The sequence below is a fragment of the Equus przewalskii genome, chromosome 5 (genome assembly GCF_037783145.1).
Source record: "Equus przewalskii isolate Varuska chromosome 5, EquPr2, whole genome shotgun sequence".
NCBI classification, from domain to species: domain Eukaryota; kingdom Metazoa; phylum Chordata; class Mammalia; order Perissodactyla; family Equidae; genus Equus; species Equus przewalskii.
The window spans coordinates 73,198,351-73,217,073 of record NC_091835.1 but is presented as its reverse complement, the minus strand read 5'-3'; the positions used below and the strand labels follow the sequence as shown (position 1 = coordinate 73,217,073).

General features: G+C 32.6%; 1 protein-coding gene across 1 annotated transcript; it reads left to right on the top strand.

Moving 5' to 3' along the window:
- The first annotated feature begins 13,592 nt into the window (after positions 1–13,592).
- Positions 13,593–14,528, top strand: LOC103551480 (olfactory receptor 6C2-like). Its single transcript, XM_008521015.1, has one exon. The coding sequence runs from the start codon at positions 13,593–13,595 to the stop codon at positions 14,526–14,528; it is 936 nt and encodes a 311-aa protein (XP_008519237.1).
- Positions 14,529–18,723: the final 4,195 nt, after the last annotated feature.

The window sequence follows — 18,723 nt, the reverse complement described above, 5'->3', positions numbered from 1 at the left end:
TCCTTTGGTTTATCTCCTGATATCTCTAGGATTTTGCACTTGCTGTTGCCTCTGTAAAAAAGTGCTCTTTCCCTCATTCTTCCATTCCACTTCTTTTTTTCATTTAGGTTTTAATTTAATTCTCATTTCCAATTATTGTCTGTTTCTTTCTCCTCCCACCACACAAACATACAAACCAAATCTGGAGAAATTGTCTTCCTACCTGCCGTTTTAACTTAAGCTTTCTTTTCTGTACCACCAATTTCACTAACATTTTGTTGAATTCTGTATCTAAAAATCCGCCACGAAGGCAAAACTTTATTTTATGTACACCCGAGTATATATAAGACCTAGAAAATGAATGATGCTAAATATATTACCTTCAAACATATTGAATACAAAAGCCTCACAACCCATGAAAAAATGGAGAATAATTATATTGAAGAAAAATACTAATTTCTGATAGGAAAACAATCATAGAAAAATCACAAGTGTAAAATATGCTCTGTCTATATGTATATATATTTTCTTTTCTTTGCTGAGGGAGATTTGCCCTGAGCTAACATCTGTTGCCATTTCTCTTCTTTTTTTTATTTTGTTGCTTGAGGGATACTAGCCCTGAACTAACATCTATGCCAATCTCCCTCCATTTTTTGTATATGATGCACCTGTGCAGCATGGCTGGTGAGTGGCGTAGGTCCACACCCAGAACCCGCAAGCCCAGGACACCAAATCACAGCGCACGGAACTTTAACAACTTGACCACAAGGCTGGGCCCTGCTATATATTTGTAAGAGATTTTAAATCAAGATTTAACTACCCTGCTGCATTTAATTTATATTTTAAGATATGGAAAAAATTAACAAAAGCTGTTGTTTACTGAGATATCAATTTAGGCTAACTTTACCTATCCCTATAATATTATCTATATGCATATATAGATAAGTATATAAATTATATTTTTTAAAATGGATAATCTCCCAAAGACCCCTGGAGTGGTTTAAAATCTTTGTTTCACAGATTGGTAAATTGAGATGTGGTAATGTTAAGTAGATAGCAAGTGTTGGAGCCAGGGTTCAATCCTGTTTCATGTTATTGAAACTGGCCTGTAATTTATATAGTTCATGGCACTGCCTCTCCAGAATTGCACACATAATCATCAAAATTACCTCATGGAACATCTCAAGAAAACTTATTTTATTTAAAACACACAAAGTTTAGATCAAGAAAATCTTTAACAAATGTAGGTTGATAGTTTTATAACTGGACAAATTTATGTACTCAAAATAAAAAATATCATTATTTTTGTGATAACTTATGCTAAGATTGCAATTACTTATGTTTACCATCTTGCAAAACTATGTAATTTTTAAAATATGTAATTGAATAAAGAAATCTAACACTCTAATATGCATCAATAAGGAAGAAGCAAATGTCCCTTAAAAACGCAATTTAGAGTGGAAAGAGCTAAAAATTGGAATGAAGAAATAAAAACAATGAGTATCAGTATTTTGCTGGTTGTCAGGCAAGGCTTACTGAAAATTAACCTACAAAGGTGAAGCATGATACTCTGGATTAACAAATAAAGCATCTTTAAAGAGGGATAAAAAGTGAGGACTGGTTTCTAGGCTACTCCTTGGTGTCAGACTTCTAACTTTTCTATACCTGGACCTCCCAAAGTGAGACAATTAATCCTACTAGAAAAAAGACGGAAAAGCTCTTATGAGGAATTCTCAAACTCAGACTATTTGAAAATTGGACATTAATCAGATAACCAAACAAATTCACCCATGCATTGAGTCAGCCCTCTCCACTGCCAGGCAATGGAGGAATATGAAGAAGTTTCTGCAGAAAAAAATACTAAGTCCACTAAATTGTGTATACAAAAGAGAGACTATTGCTGTCCCTTAGACCAGAAACCCCCCCACTTCCCCTCCTCCAAACCCCTGGAAACCACTATTCTACTCTCCACTTCTGCAAGTTTGATTGTGTTAGATATTTCATATAAGTGGAATCATGCAGTGCTTGTGACTGGCTTATTTCACTCACATAACACCCTCTAGTTTTATTCATGTTGTATCATATGACAGGATTTCCTTTATTTTTAAGGCTGAATAATACTCCATTGTATGTTTATACCACATTTTTTTATCTATTCATCTGTCAATAAACATTTAATTTGCTTCCATATCTTGGCTATGGTGAACAATACTGCAATAAACCTGAGGGTGAAGATATCTGTTTGAAACACTGATTTCAATTCTTTTGGATATATACCCAGACGTAGGGTTGCTGGGTCATAGGATAGGTGTATTTTTAAGGTTTTGAGGAACCTCCATACTGTTCATCATAGTGGCTTCACTATTTTACATTCTCAAACACAGTATTCAGGGGTGCTATTTTTTTCCACATTCTTGACAATACTTGTTATCTTTTGTTTTTTATTACTAGCCATCCTAACAGGTATGAGGTGATATCTCATTGTGGTTTTGATTAGCATTTCTGTGATGATTAGTAATTTTGAGCATCTTTTCATATACCTGTTGGCTATTGGTACCTTTACTTTGCAAAAACGCCTATTGAAATCCTTTGACTATTTATTAATCACGTTATTTGTTTTTATTCTTATTGAGCTGCAGGCGTTCTTTATTTATTTTGGGTATTAATTACTTATCAGATACATGGTTTGCAAATATTTTCTCGCATTCAGTATGCTGCCTTTTCATTTTGTTTATGGTTTCCTTTATTGTGCAGAAGCTTTGTGGTTTGATGTAGTCATACTTGTCTACTTTTGCATTTTTGTTGCCTATGCTTTTATTTTTATATCCAAGAAATCATTGCCAAGACCAGTGTCAAGAAACTTGTAGAACTTTTATTGTTTTAAGTCTTATCCCTAAGTCTTTAATCCACTTTTGTATTGATTTTTGTATATGGTGTGAGATAAGGGTCAAATTTCATTCTTCTCAATATTTGTTGAAGAGATTATTCTTTCCCCGTTGTGTATTGGCACCATTGTCAAAGATTAGTTGATCATATATGTGTGAATTTATTTCTGGTCTCTCTATTCCATTCCATTGGTCTGTGTGTTTGTCTTTATGCCAGTAGCATAATATTTGATTACTGTAGCTTTATAATATATTTTGAAATCAGAAAGTGTGATGGCTCCAGATTTGTCATTCTTTCTCAAGTTTGCTTTGGCTATTTGGGGTCTTTTGAATTGTTTCCATATAAATTTTAGGATTGTTTTTCTACTTCTATAAAAAAAGACATTGGGATTTTGATGGGGATTGTACTGAATCTACAGATCACTTTGGGGAGTATGGATATTGTGCAATAGTAAATCTTCCAATCCATGGACATAGGATGTCTTTGCAATTATTTATATCTTCTTTCATTTCTTCCATTGGTTTTTACAGTTTTAAATATGCGTCTCTGATTTCCTCAATTAAGTTTATTCCTAAGTATTTTACTCTTATTGATGATATTATAAATGAAACTGTTGCCTAATTTCCATTTCTGGTAGTTCATTTTAAGTATATAGAGATGTAACTTATTTTTGTATATTAAATTTTTATCCTGCAAATTTACTCAATTTGTTTATTAGTTCTAACATGTTTTTAATAGAGTCTAAGGTTTGCTACATATAAAATCAAGTCATCTGCAAAGAGAGACAATTTTTACTTCTTCCTTTTCTGTTTAGATGCCTTTTAATTTCTTTTTCTTGTGTAATTGCTCTGGCTAAGACTTACAATACTATTTTGAATAGAAGTTGCATTTTGTTCCTGATCTTAAAGGAAAATCTTCCTGTTTTATGTCATTGAGGATAAGCTTAGCTGTGAGATTCATATATATTGCCTTTCTTATGTGAAGCAGCTTCCTTTTATAGTCAGTTTGTTGAGTGACTTTAATCATGAAAGGGTTTGAATTTGGTAATGCATTTTCTGCATCTAAAGAGATGATCATGTGATGTGCATCCTTCATTTTGTTAATGTGGTGTAACACATATTGATTTTCACATGTTGGACCATTCTTGCACCCCAGGGATAAATCCCACCTGGTCATAGTGGATGAGCCTTTTCATGTGCTCTTGAATTTTGTGTGCTAGTACTTTATTGAGGATATTTGAATCTATGTTCATCAGAAATATTGGCTTGTAGTTATCTCTACTTGACGTATTCTATCTGGCTTAGGAAACGGTGTAATAATGAATTTAGAAGTATTCTCTTCTCTAAAAACTTTTGGAAGACTTTGAGAAGGACTGACATTAATTCTTTAAATATTTCGTATAATTCACCAGTGGAGCCATCGTCTTTACAATTCCCCCTAGATTTATTCCTTGAAACATGAGTTAGTTTTAAGTGTTATTTAGTTTATAGATATTTGGAGTTTTTTCTGGAGGTCTCTCTTTTGATTTGTAATTTAATTCCACTGTTGTCAGAGAATACACTTTGTGGAATTTGAATGCTTTTACACTCAGACTTGTTTTATGGCTCAGAATATAGTTAATCTGACGAACATCCACTACGCATTCAAAAAGAATGTGTATTTTGCGATTGTTAGGTAGAATGTTCTGCAGATGTCTATTAGGTTGCAGTGGTTTATAGTTTTATAAATCCTCAATTACCTTGTTGATCTATTGATTATTCATTCTATCGGTTATTATTGAAGTGTTGCTCAAGTCCTCCATATTCTTATTGATCTTCTGTTTATTTGTTCTCCAAATTATTGAGAGAGGAATATCAAAATATCCTACTATAGTTGTATATTTATCTATTTCTCCTTGCATTCTTTCAGTTTTTGCATCGTATACTTTGAAATGCTGTTATTAAGAGTATAAAATCTCAGAATTTCTATTCCATTTTAATAAACTGACTCTTTAATCATTACAAAATGAATCTCTTTATTCCTGGTAAACTTTAATTTAACATCTAGTCTGCCTAATATTAATATAGCCACTCCAGATTTCTTTTCAGTAGTGCTAGCAAGTTATATTCATTTCTATCATTTTAGTTTTATCCTATTTGTCTCCTTATGTTTAATAAAGATTTATTATACATAGCATGTAGTAATGTTTTGCTTGTTTATCCAATATGATAATCTCTACCTTTTAATTGGGGTATTTAGACTATTTACAGTTAATGAAATTTTTATATGTCCCAGTTTAAATCTATCATCTCCTTAAGTGTTTTCTATTTTTACCATATATTACTTGTTTCCTTTTTTTCTCTTTTTTATACCTACTTTAGAATTAAGTGATTTTTTTTTATGTTTTGGTTTAATCTCTTATGTTAGTTCCCTACTACTGCTGTAACAAATAACACAATTAGTGGATTGAAACAATGCAAGTTTATCATTTAACCATTTTGTAGGCTAGAAGTCCAACATGAGACTCACTGGATTAAAAATCAAGGTTTTCCTTTTTGGAGCCTCCAGAGGAAAATCCATTTCCTTGACTCTTCAGGTTCAAGAGGCTACCTTTATTATTTAACTCATGGATGCTTTCTTCCATCTTCAAAGTCAGCAACATTGTATCTCTCTGAACACTTTTCCCTGGTCAAATATTCCTCTAACTCTCTTCTTATGCCTCCTTCTTCCACTTAAGAATCTTTGTTATTGCTTTGAGCCCACCTAGATAATCCAGGATAATTTCTTTATTTTAAAGGCAGATAATTAGCAAACTTAACGTCGTCTGTAACTTTAATTTTCCTTTGACACTTAAGCTAATATATTCACAGGTTTTGGGATTAAGAAATGGGCATCTTTTAGCATGGTGGGAATGGGGAGGAGATTTACTCCATCTACCACTTCTCCTTTGATAGATTACTAACTATAACCCTTTCTTTTTTCGTTATTTTAGTGGTTGATTTGGGGTTTATAGTATACATCTTCAATTTACCACATTCTAACTTCAAATAACATTATATCATTTTCCATGCAATATAAGAATCTGACAACATGATTCCATTTCTCCCAATTTAGCATTTGTGCTATTATTGTTATATATTTTATATTATTGCTAGTCAATCATCTTTTTAAAAGTTTTAAATAATAAAAATATTGCTTTTATCAATGTCATTAAAATTTCTGTTGCTCTTCATTCCTTGTGTAGATCTATATTTCCGTCTATATCACTTTCCTCTTACCTGATACACGGTGGTTTCACTGTAATATTCACTGAATTGTGCACTTGAGATTTGTGCATTCCTTGTATATACATTTTGATTTAATTTAAATTGTTTAATATGACTTGAAATATATAATAAGAAAGTGCAGTAATCCATGGACTAGAGTTTTGTATATACAGGGATATATTACATTTTAGAGGGCGTATTGATAATGTAATACACAAGCCTTCAAAATGTGAGTAGATTCTAACTGAAATTCTACCTTTGGGAATTTGGATTTTCATAAACATATTTTTATAATAATGTTTTTGTGAAATTTATTCATAATTTTTAAAAATGAGAAAAATATCAATTTTAAAACTTTGTATAACCATCTGGTTACTTATTATAAAGACATTTTAATAATAGAGAAAATTATTATTAAATTTTAAAATTTACAGTTATTTGGAATTATCATGGAATAATCAAAGAAACATAAAGCAAAACACTCAAAATGATGTATATTCATAAATTCATCAAAATAACTATGGCATATTGTTATGAAAAAGTAAACGTAAAATATATTTCTGCACTTATTAGTCCTATAAACATAGAAATATATGCGATTGAAACAAGAAATTGATTATATATTTATAGTCTAATATCTAATAAGTCAATTTATATGTATTTTATATTTTAATACAAATATAGAAGCACATTAGGTTGAACCATATGAAATTCTCAGTGGTCGGGTCTTTTTCTCCTTAAACAAGGGCAATTATATTTTTTTAACTCCTTCATATAAAGCAGTGTTACATTTACCTGAAATGATTGAAAAGATATATTCAAAATATTAAAAGTAAGCATACTAACTTGTAATTATTGATATCTTTCTTTTTTTTGGTTATCTATATTTTAAGTAAATTTAATATAAATAATTTTTTTTAAAGACAATGATATTTTATGATCACTTAGCTGACGTAAAGAATGACAACAAAATAGAGATCTATTGGTTCCTTACCAACTGACTTTCATTGTTCTGAAGTAAAGTGTGTCTGACGTTGTTGTTGAATCTGCATGTCTCTAAGGAATTGTCCGCACTGTTGCATCCTTCAAGAATCTTGCTGAAGTGACTTACACAAGGGATTCATTAGTGGCTTTTTAACCTGAGACACCAAGAACCCTTTTGTTTATATGCCTAGTTTCAGTCTTGTCAACAATACCCTTTGCCAGAAAAAGGCAATTTTATCAGGGTAAAATTAAAGTTATGAGAATTATCAATTCTTCAAACCAAAGAGAGTTCCTCATCATCTAGAAGTTTTTGAGTAGTATTTTGCTTCCAAGCGGGGAGAGAACTACAAGATATTTCCCACATTAAAAACAGAAAAGGCCTCAGTGAGAAAATATTTACAATGTTTTGGAAGTCAAAAGTTCACAGAGATCTAGCCATCTCAGAGCACCAGAGAAGATGATTATGAGGCCATGAATAAGAAAGACCAGAAAGCCACATACAAGCTTTTGTTAGCACTTTCCTCTTCACCTTTTTAACTTTCAGTACTTGTGTGGTTGATCAATCAGCTGAAGCTGTTATTGGTACTCAAAAAGGTAAGTGTGATTTTTTGATTTCACTATTTTTCCCTTTGAGGGATCTAGATGACAATTTCCTTTGAGTAACAGGTTTGATCTATTTTGACCAATATTGTGGTGAAAAAGCTGTTTAAATAATTTTAAGAAGTCATAAGTTTTTACTGATTAAAATGTTTTCATTAAAGGTGCATAATATTTGTGTAGATAGGTCACCATACTATAATTTGATTAGATAGACAAATATGGATATAGATATAGATATTTAATGATATACTACCTAACTCAAATCTATTTAGTGACCCATGAGCTCTTCTAGAATGAAAAAAATCTCTGAAAGCCGATAAAGCACATATAATTCAGTCAGTCACATTTCAGAGTCAATCATTTTCCAAAACGTTGCCTCTAAATAAGTTTGAAAATAAAAGAAAGGAAAAGAAAAGGAAAAGAAAGCTTTGTTGGATATTGTCCAGACCATTCAGGGCTGAAAACGTTACCACATGATGCTCTAGGAACTTGCAGGTTGAGGACAAGATGATGGAGAGAATGTGAGTGGCTTGTAGAGCTAGGAGCTTCAAGTACATCACAGAGTGGCCTGGGGAGTGTGACAGCTCAGCAGAAAACTATGCCCCTAGGTCAGTCCTCCCTCCCTAACGTAACAGCACTTTTAACTATGGGAGCTAGAGACAGAGTGGAAATTGACAGGCCAATATCAATAGAAAGGCTACATTTTAAAGTAACCAATTAAAACCATTCATATAACAAACTAAATAGAATCTCCAGGGAAAATTGCTTTAAGCTCATCAATTTAAGAAAACCATGACCCCTGGAGACACTTATTCATGACTGAAATTTTTGATTAGATGCTATTATAAATAATTGATGATAACCTAGGAACTATTATGGAGCCGCTATGGTCCAAAACCTGGATTTACAAAGTCCTTAAGCTTCTTTTTATTAGTATCTTACAAAAGGTGTACCTTGATAAGGTATAATAGGCCACAACAACGAGAAAACTCCCTAGGGAAAACTTTATCTGCATAAGGCAGGGAGGAGAAAAATAATTATGTTTTATGTGAAAATCTTATGCACAAGCTGAACTGGTAACTTTTTCATGGGTGATTTCAGAGCCACTGAAAATTCCTACACCAAAGTTCCAATACCTTTTAAAACTTAAAAAAAAAGAAGTAGAATACATTAGTGTTTTTCTTGTAAGCAAAATCAAAGAGTCATACAGTGAACTTGAAGTATAATATTGATAAAAAAATATTATGGATGCCACTTTGGTAACATCATTCAAAGCTTTTAAAAATTAAGCACATTCTTGGCCTAGAAATTCCACTGATATTATGACAAATGTGAAATGTTTGTACAAAGACGCGATTGAAAAACTCCTTGTATAATTTTTAGAGGCTAAAACAAAGGGGAATCTAAAAACTGTAATTAGTCATGGTGGAAAAACCAGGTGCATTGTCACATTAAAAATGAAGATTTTGTGGGAGAAAAACACAGAAACACAATGGAGATGAGTTGTAAAATATGACAATAAATATACACAAAACCTGAAGTTGAATAGATGCATATCTTTCACTATTGAGATGTAAATGAGGCACAAAATGTTTTAAGGATAATAGGTGACAAGTGATGTAGTCGGTTACATGTTACAGATTTATTAATCACTTTAGTGTATAAAAATTCTGGGTACAATCACAGAAGACAAAATTGGAAAAGATATGCCCCAAAATATTTGGATTAGTTATTTCTACCCCATGTGATTGTACATCTTTTTCTTTTGGCTTATGAGATTAAGGCCTTTCAATGATACACATTATTTCCATAGTAGAATCATAAAGAAGAAAAAGGATGCCTTGTAATTTTCCAAATATTTTACTTGATAGAAAGAATAACCTACACTTTCATCTAAAAATATGGTCCTATTTTTTGCCCTAGGAACTTGTGTCTGCTATTTGCATTGCATCCTCCTGTATTTGAGAACAGGTTTCCTACTGTTCTCTGAGAAACACAGAAATGTTTCATCATGTCTTTGATATCTGGGTCTCCAAAGACATATAAATAAGGTTATTAGTTTATTCGTATGTTTAACACTACAAATGTTAAATTTGATATTGTAAGAATATCAACATTTACAAATCAAGAGAATTTACCATGTCCCCAAGCCCTTTGAAATAAACTTCTTTTTAAATTATGGAGGGTATAAGAAATTATTTATAGACTTATAATTGCAAAAAGTCAACCAAAATGGAAAATTTTCCAATTATTGAAGAAGAAAATTCATGAAGAAGTAGGCAATTATTCTTTTGCTCTTTAGTAAGGTGTCACACTCAATATTTCCTTATTTGAAGTAAATTATGAACTGAAATGATTTCTGTGTATATTATATAGTATCAGAGAACCATTAGAGAGAGGCAGAGGAGGGAGCCAGAAACTCAATGCTCCTTTTTAGAAAACAAAACTATCTTGGTCACAGTGCTGAAACAGACACCTCACTTTAAAAATAGATCAAGAAAGACTGTTTAATGGCAATGCAACTATTTGTCATGTAGCTTTATTTTTTCAAGTTCCAAAATTTCCAGCAGGAACAAAATAGCTAATGAAGATTTAGTATCAACTAGTAAATAGAGAAGTTTATTGGGTATAAATACAAGTGGTATTACAGTACATGTGTGAGTCAATACTAATTGTATAAATAATTGAATCTAAGATGTACATTAAGAATGCAAATATGTAGCAAGAAATATAGTGAAGGAAAAAATTCTATATTTTATGCCTTATAATATTTATAGCTAAACATCTGTAAAGATATCTTTCCCATAACTACACAAAATCTTGCACAATGAGGAATTAAGTCAAACAGTATAGGCAATATTAATTAGAAATTTAAAGAAGAAATTATAAGGGAAAGTTTGCTTAGATTTACTAATCACTGCTTGTCATGTCTGGAGTTTTTAAATTATTGCTTTTTTGAGTTATAATTCATATACAATAAAATGCAAGTATATTGTGTTCTCTTGTATAAGATTTGACTATTGTAAACACCAAAGCAACTCATCATCCAAAAGAAGATATGGACTTCTCCCACAAGGGAAAGCTCCCTCAGGCCACTGTTTTGACAGCAGTCTCCCACCTGCCCATAAGAGACAATTACTGTCCTGATTGTTATCCAAAGATATGTTTTGCCTGTTGATTAACTTCATGTAAATAGAATCATATGGTATTTTTCTGACTCAGTGTTTTCACTCGGCATAATGGTATTGAGATTCACCAGTTTTGTTGCATATATCAGTAGGTTCTTCTTTTAAATTACTGAGCATATTCCATTGTACAAATGTACCACTATTTGTTTATACACTCACCTTTGGATGGAAGGAAATTTCCAGTTTGGGGTCATTAAGAATAAGGTGACTATGAGTATTCTTGTACAAGTGTGTTATAGGCAAATATTTTCATTTCTTTCAGTGAAAACCACGGAGAAGAATTCTGGGCAGTATGTTAGGTATTTGTTTAACCTTATAAGATATTACTAAAGAGTTTCCCAAAGTGATTGTACCATTTCTATTCTAATGAGAAAATGCTAGAGTTTCAGTTACTGTAAATCTTCATCAACATTTAGTGTTGCCAGTCTGTAAGATTTTAGCCTTGCTAGTGAGTGTGAAAGGGGATTTCATTGTGATTTTAATTCACATTTCTCTGGTGACTTATGATGTTGGCAATTTTTCATGTGCTTATGAGTCATTCATGTGTCGTCTGTTGTGGTGTACCCAAGTATTTTGCCCATTTTGATTGAGTTGTATTTTGATATTTGATATATTGAAGCTCTTTATATATTCTCAGTGCAGTCTTTTGTGAGATATATAAGGTGCAAATATTTTCCCAAATTCACTTGCCTGTTTATTTCCTTAATGATGTATTTTGTGGAGGAAAAATTTATCATTTTGATGTTACCTAATTTATAGTGTTTTTCTTTTCCTTTATGGTTAGCACTTTTTGTGTTCTGTTCAAGAAATCTTGCCTACTTTGAGGTCATAAAGATTTTCTCCTATATTTTCTTATAAAAGTTTATCATTCCATATTTTAGGTTTAGCTTTGTTATACATCCTAAATTACCTCTTGGAAATGGAGTGTGATCAAAGTTGTTTATTTTTATTCCCCTTATGCACATCTAATTTTTCTAGCACTACTTGTTCAAATTCTTTTTTCTTTCCTCACTTAATTGACTGAGTCCACATGGGTGTAAATGTGGAATCTCTAGGTTATCCCACTGATCTATTTTCTATCCTCAGTATAGGCTTGATTTTATAGCAAATCTTCAAATAAAGTAGCAAAGGACATGTAATTAGTTCTCAGTTTTTCAATATTAATCTAGCACTTATAGATATATGGCATTTTCTTATAAAATTTTAGAATTAGTTTGTCCATTTCTTCAAAACCCCTGCTGTATTTTGCAGTGACATTCCATCAAATCTATGGAACAATATGGAAAGAACTCTCATCTTAACAATAAACAGTCTTCCAATTCATGAACATGATATATCTATTTTAGGTTTTCACTAATTTCTGCAGCTAGGATTTATAGCCTTGCATATCTTTTATTTGCCTTATTCCTAAGTATTTGTTGTTATTGATGTCATTTTAAACAGCATTTTTTAAAAATTTCCAATTATTCGTTGCTAGTATATAGAAATAAAATTACAGTTGTTCATTGACCTTGCATTCTGGAACCTTTGATAAATTCACTTATTAATTCAAGAAAGTTATTCTTGTATAGCTTCCATAGGAGTTTTCTAAGTAAAATATGATCTTATATGTGGGAAATGACAATTGTACTTCTTTATTTCTAATCTTTATGTTAATCATTTAAAGAAAATAAATAAATAGATAGAAGGATGGATGAAGAGAGAGAAAGAGAGATTCTAAGAAAATAGAGCTTTGTATATTTCCAAATCCTGATGCTCTTCGTTTCTGCATACCTGGGTTCCATCTAGCATCATATATTTTCAGCATTAAGAACTTTTTAGCATTCTTTTAAGTGTAGCTCTACTGGAAATAATTTATCTCAGTTTTTTCTGTATAAAAACATCTTATTTTGCCTTGATATCCAATAGACATATTTGCTGAATAAAGGAGTTTTTTGTTGTCGTTCCTTTCAGGATTATAAGGATGTCATTCCATTGTCTGGTGAATTTTCTTTGCTTTTCAGTCCACTCCCAGCTTTCTGGATCCTCAGAGGTTTTCTCTGCCCTACTGGACTTTCCCATCTTTGGAGATTGTCTATCCTGCATCCTGTGTAGATTTAGAATGCTTGGGAAAGGTTTCTCTCGGCTTTCTGCCCCATGCCTCATCCTTCTCTGTTTGAAATATTGAAATTTATTCAGAGGACACTTGACTTGTATTTGGGACCATATTTGTTCCTTCTCCAAAGCTTTGATATACTACCTTGAGTACCTGGGGCGGACTTGTGGGAAAGAATTGCAAGCGAAAATTCACTGGCTGGGGAACCTTGGAATTCCAATCTGTCACAAAAGCCCTTATGCAGCCACTAAAAGTTCATTAACATTTTGGCTAGTTTCTTTATAGTCTTAACTGTGGCAAATCCTTCCACCTTCATCCTCTCTGCTATAGATGAGAGTAGTTGAGAATCATTTCTCTCTTGTGAAGAATGTATTACTTTATGTGGTTTATTTCATTTAGGTTTCTTTGGATCCTCAGATCTCTGAAAGAATTTTTCAGACTATGATTTTGTTACTAATCTGGTTCATTTTTGATGCAGAGGTGAGAGCAACAGAGAGTGAGTCTCTACACCCTAACAAGAGAGGATATCACACTACTTACCTCTGATATTACTCTATGCATTTGAAATGTATCTGAATTTTTCTTGAAAATACTAAAAAAAACTGGAGATCAAAGATGAGAAACCACACAATAACATCCTTCATTCTCCTTGGACTTGCAGATGACCCTCAGCTTCAAGTTCTAATTTTTGTGTTTCTATTTCTGACTTACATTTTGAGTATAACTGGGAATTTGACCATCATATCTCTTACTTTAATGGACTCTCATCTTAAAACACCCATGTACTTTTTCCTACAGAATTTTTCCTTATTAGAAATTGCATTTACATCTGCTTGTATTCCTAGATATTTATACAACATAGCAACAGGTGACAGGTCAATTACTTATAATATCTGTGTTATTCAAGTGTTTTTTATTGATGTATTTGGAGTGACAGAATTTCTTCTGTTGGCTGTCATGTCTTATGACCGCTATGTGGCCATCTGCAAACCTCTGCATTATGTAACAATCATGAACAACAGAGTCTGTAGAAGTCTTGTCCTCTGCTGCTGGACAGCTGGTGTGTTGATCATACTGCCACCACTTATCATGATAGTAAATCTAGAATTCTGTGATTCTAATGTAATTGATTATTTTTTCTGTGATTCATCTCCTATCTTGAAGATTTCATGCTCAGATACATGGCTTTTAGAGCAGATGGTGATAGTCTGTGCTGTATTGGCTTTCATCACTACCCTTCTGTGTGTTGTCATGTCTTACATGTACATTGTCAAAACCATTCTAAGATTCCCCTTGTCCCAGCAAAGGAAAAGGGCCTTTTCCACCTGTTCTTCTCACATGATTGTGGTTTCCATCACCTATGGAAGCTGTATCTTCATCTATGTCAAACCATCAGCAAAGGAATCAGTGACTATCAATAAGAGTGTGACAGTGCTAATGACATCCATTGCTCCCATGTTGAACCCATTCATTTACACTTTAAGAAACAAACAAGTGAGACAAGCCTTCAATGACTCATTCAAAAGAATTGCATTACCCTCAAAGAAGTAAGAGAATGTTGAAATCTAGAAATCAAGTTTTCAAAAGATCAGAGATTCCTAAACTTAATTCTTTGTTACAGAATCATTTTATTTTCCTCATCTGTGCTGTAATTCAAGTTAACTCCCCCAAAACATCTTAAAGCCCAAATTTCAGTTAATTCTTATTCTTCTTATATATATACCTCTATTGAAATAACATCTTTTATCAGAAAACATATGTTCATAGGAAATAATTAATTAATTATTATTATTATTAATAATTAAATAATTAATTGCTTTAGCTTCTATCCAGTTTAACCAAGACTAGATAATACTACAAATTTTTTAATGATGGAAAATAAATATAACACACAACAAAACAAAAATTAGTGCCTAATTTATTAGAGATGTGTTTAGAACAAATTGACACTACTCTACCATAGAGAAGTTGGATTCAGAATCTAAAAAAAAATGAAGACCCAGCACCACTACCTCAGGTGTACATATATTTTAGGGTCTGGACAGTTGGGTGGAACTGAGCCCTATCATCCTGCCAAAAAGTCTTAATGATTGAGGTTGGCTAAACATGCAACAGTACTCAAACAGGCAAATGATCTGACCCTCCAGAATATTTTGGATATTTTCTCTATGCTTATCCAGATCCACTTTCAACCATTTTCCATTTTTTTCTATGCCTCAGGAGACTTTCCTTATGGATTTCATAAATAGGTTCCTTTGACCTCTGGCTTCAAAGAAAGTGTAACTAAAGGAAATGTCTAATAAGAGATTAGAGTTTAGAAAGAGAGTGAGGTTGGGTACATATTTTGTTTGTTTATTCCTCTTGGAGTTGCCTGTGGTTGCCTGCATCCTTCTAGCAAAAGCCAGACTCATGTAATACAGCTCTCCTACAACTGGAGTCTCTTTCTCTATCTTCTAGTAACTGCTTCCTCATCTTTTCCCTTCAGGCAAAGGAGTATTAATGGTTCCCTATGTTTCTATATCTGCACTACTACATCGTCTCTTTTTGGTTTCCTTCAATACCAGAAAAATATTTCCGTAATGCAAATGCCAAGCCCAAATGGCATTCCAAACAGATTGCTCCAAATATTATCAATCTTATACAAGCTGTCCAAAGAATGGAAAAAAGAGCAAAACACACTCATTTTCTAGGCCCAGAATAATATTTTTTTTGTTTTTTGAGGAAGATTAGCCCTGAGATAACATCCTCTACCAATCCTCCTCTTTTTGCTAAGGAAGACTGGCCCTGAGCTAACATCCGTGCTCATCTTCCTCTACTTTATATGTGGGACGCCTACCATAGCATGGCTTGCCAAGCGGCACATAGATCCACACCCTGGGCCACTGAAGTAGAATGTGCAAATTTAACCTCTGTGCCACCAGGCAGGACACTGAATAATCTTTATATAAAAACTTGGTGAAGACATTAAAAGAAAGATACTGGCCAATCTTTCTCATGATGATAGACACAATGATCCTAGTTAAAATATTAGTAAATTAGCAAATTGAATCCAGTAATATATGAAAATGATAATATATCATCATTAATTATTACTGAGAAAAGCAAAGTTACAGACATGGACATTAGAAAAATGGTGAATGGGAGGTACCAGCCCTCATCTCCATACACAGATTTAACAATCACCTACAGATGGAAAGACCATTAACAGCTTGATTTCAGGTGAGAGGTTACAGCATCTTGGTGATGCAGAGAAACAAAAAAAGATGCATTGAAAGGGTAAGAGGAACAGTTCACTTTACCCACATCACACCACCCAACAAGGCACAGCACAGTGCCAAGAGAAACATTAAGTTGAAAACTGTCACAAGACATAAAGAAGGTCACTTTTTAATGATAAAGGGTCAATTCAACAGGAACATATAACAATTATAAATATATATACACCCAACTATAGAACACCTAAATATATAAAGCAAACAATAACAGAATCAAAGGAGAAATATACAGCAATGCAATAATAGAAGGAGATTTCAAATACCCTTCTTTTAACAATGACAGCATATCCAGACAGAAAATCAGTAAGGAAACAGTGAACTTGAGCAACACTGTAGAACAAATGTATCTTACAGACACACACAGAACATCCACCCAAGTAGCAAAGTTCACATTCTTTTCAAGTGCACATTGAACATTCTCCAGGCGGATGACATGATAGGTCACACAACAAGTCTTAAGAATTTAACAAGATTGAATCATTCCAAGTATCTTTTCTGACAAAATAAGAATAAAAGTAGAAATCAATAACAAAAAGAAAATGGAAAAACTCATAAATAGGGGAATTAACAACACACTCCTGACAACCATTGGGTCAAAGAAGAAATCAAATAGAAAATTAAAAAATATCTCAAGACAAACAAAACTGAAAATAAGACATCCCAATGCTTATGGTGATGCAGCAAAAGAAGCACCAAGTAGGAATTTTATAGTGATAAACGCCTCCATTAAAAGAGAAAATCTTAAATAAGCAATCAGTTCATATCATATCAAAGAACTAGAAAAAGAAGAACAAATTAAGCCCAAAGTTAGCAGAAGGCAGTAAATAATCAAGATTAGAGAAGAAATAAGTGAAATAGAGAAGAGAAAAAAAAGATGAAGCTAAGAGATGATATTTTTAAAAAAGATAAACAAAGCACACAAACCCTTAGCTAGTCAACCAAGAAAAAAAGAGAGAAGTTACAAGTTAATAAAATTATAAAAGAAAGAGGAGACATTACAAATGATGCCAACAGAAATGTAAAGTATTATGAAAGACTATGATGAGCAATTATACACCAACAAATTGGACAACCTAAAGGAAACGGATAAATTCCCAGAAATATGTAACCCATCAAGACAGAATCAAGAAGCATAGTAAGGCTAAACAGAAGAAGAGATTGACTCAGTAATCCAAGACTTTCCAACACAGGAAAGCATAGGACAGACGGCTTCATGAGTGACTTCAAGCAAACATTCGAAGAGGAATTAATACCAATTCTCCTTAAAGTCTTCTACAAAAAAGAATAAAATACTTAGAAATAAATTTAACCAAGGAGATGAAAGACTTGTATACTGAAAACTATACAACACTGATGAAGGAAATTAAAGCAGACATCAATAAATGGAAAGACGTCTCATATTTGTGGACTACAAGACTTAGTACTGTTAAAATGTCCATACTACCCCAAAAACTCTATCAATTCAATGTAATGCCTATCAAAATCTCAGTGGCACTTTTTAGAGAAATATAAAAAACAATCCTAAAATTCATATGGAACCGCAAAGACCCCCAATAGCCAAAGCAATCTTAAGAAAGAATGACACAGCTGGAGATATCACACTTCCTGATTTCCAAGCACTTTGCCAAGGCTGCAGTAATCACAGTTGAATGGGACTAGCATAAAAACAGACATATAAACCAATGGAACAGAATAGAGAGCCCAGAAATGTACTCACACATATAAGGTCAACCAATCTTTGACAAGTGTGCCAAAACTACATATGGGGAAAGGATGGTTTTCTAATAAATGATACTGGGAAAACTGAAATATCCAGGTGCAATAGAATGATTTTGGATATTTATTTTACACTATATATGAAAATCTACTCAAAAACCTGGAACTTATAAGAAAACTTAGGAAAATAGGACATTTCTTGGCAATGATTTCTTGGTTATGACACCAAAAACACAGACAACAAAACCAAAAATAGGAAAATGGGACTAAATCAAACTAAAAAGCTTCTTCACAGCAAAGGAAACAATCAATAGAATAAAAAGCACAACCTATGGAAGGGGAGAAAATACTTGCAAATCATATATCTGATAAGGTATTAATACATAAAGAATATATAAAGAAGTCCTACAACTCAATAGCAAAAAAGACAAATAACCCAATTAAAAATGGGCAAAGGAACTGAATAGATATTTCTCCAAAGAAGAGATACAAATGCCCAACAGGTGTATGAAAATGTGCTCAACATCACTAATCATTATGAAATACAAATCAAAACCACAATAGAATATCACCTCACATCTGTTAAGATGGCTATTATCCAAAAGACAAAAGATAACAAGTGTTGGTGAAGATGTGGAGAAATTGGAACCATTGTACACTGTTGGTGGGAATGTCAATTGGTGCAGCCACTCTGAAAAACACATTGAGCTTCTTCAAAAATTAACAATAGAACTATCATACAATCCAGCAATCCT

What these genes read in the sequence shown, in the direction of transcription:
- LOC103551480 (XM_008521015.1), top strand. Translation starts at nt 13,593, where the DNA reads ATGAGAAACCACACAATAACATCCTTCATTCTCCTTGGACTTGCAGAT.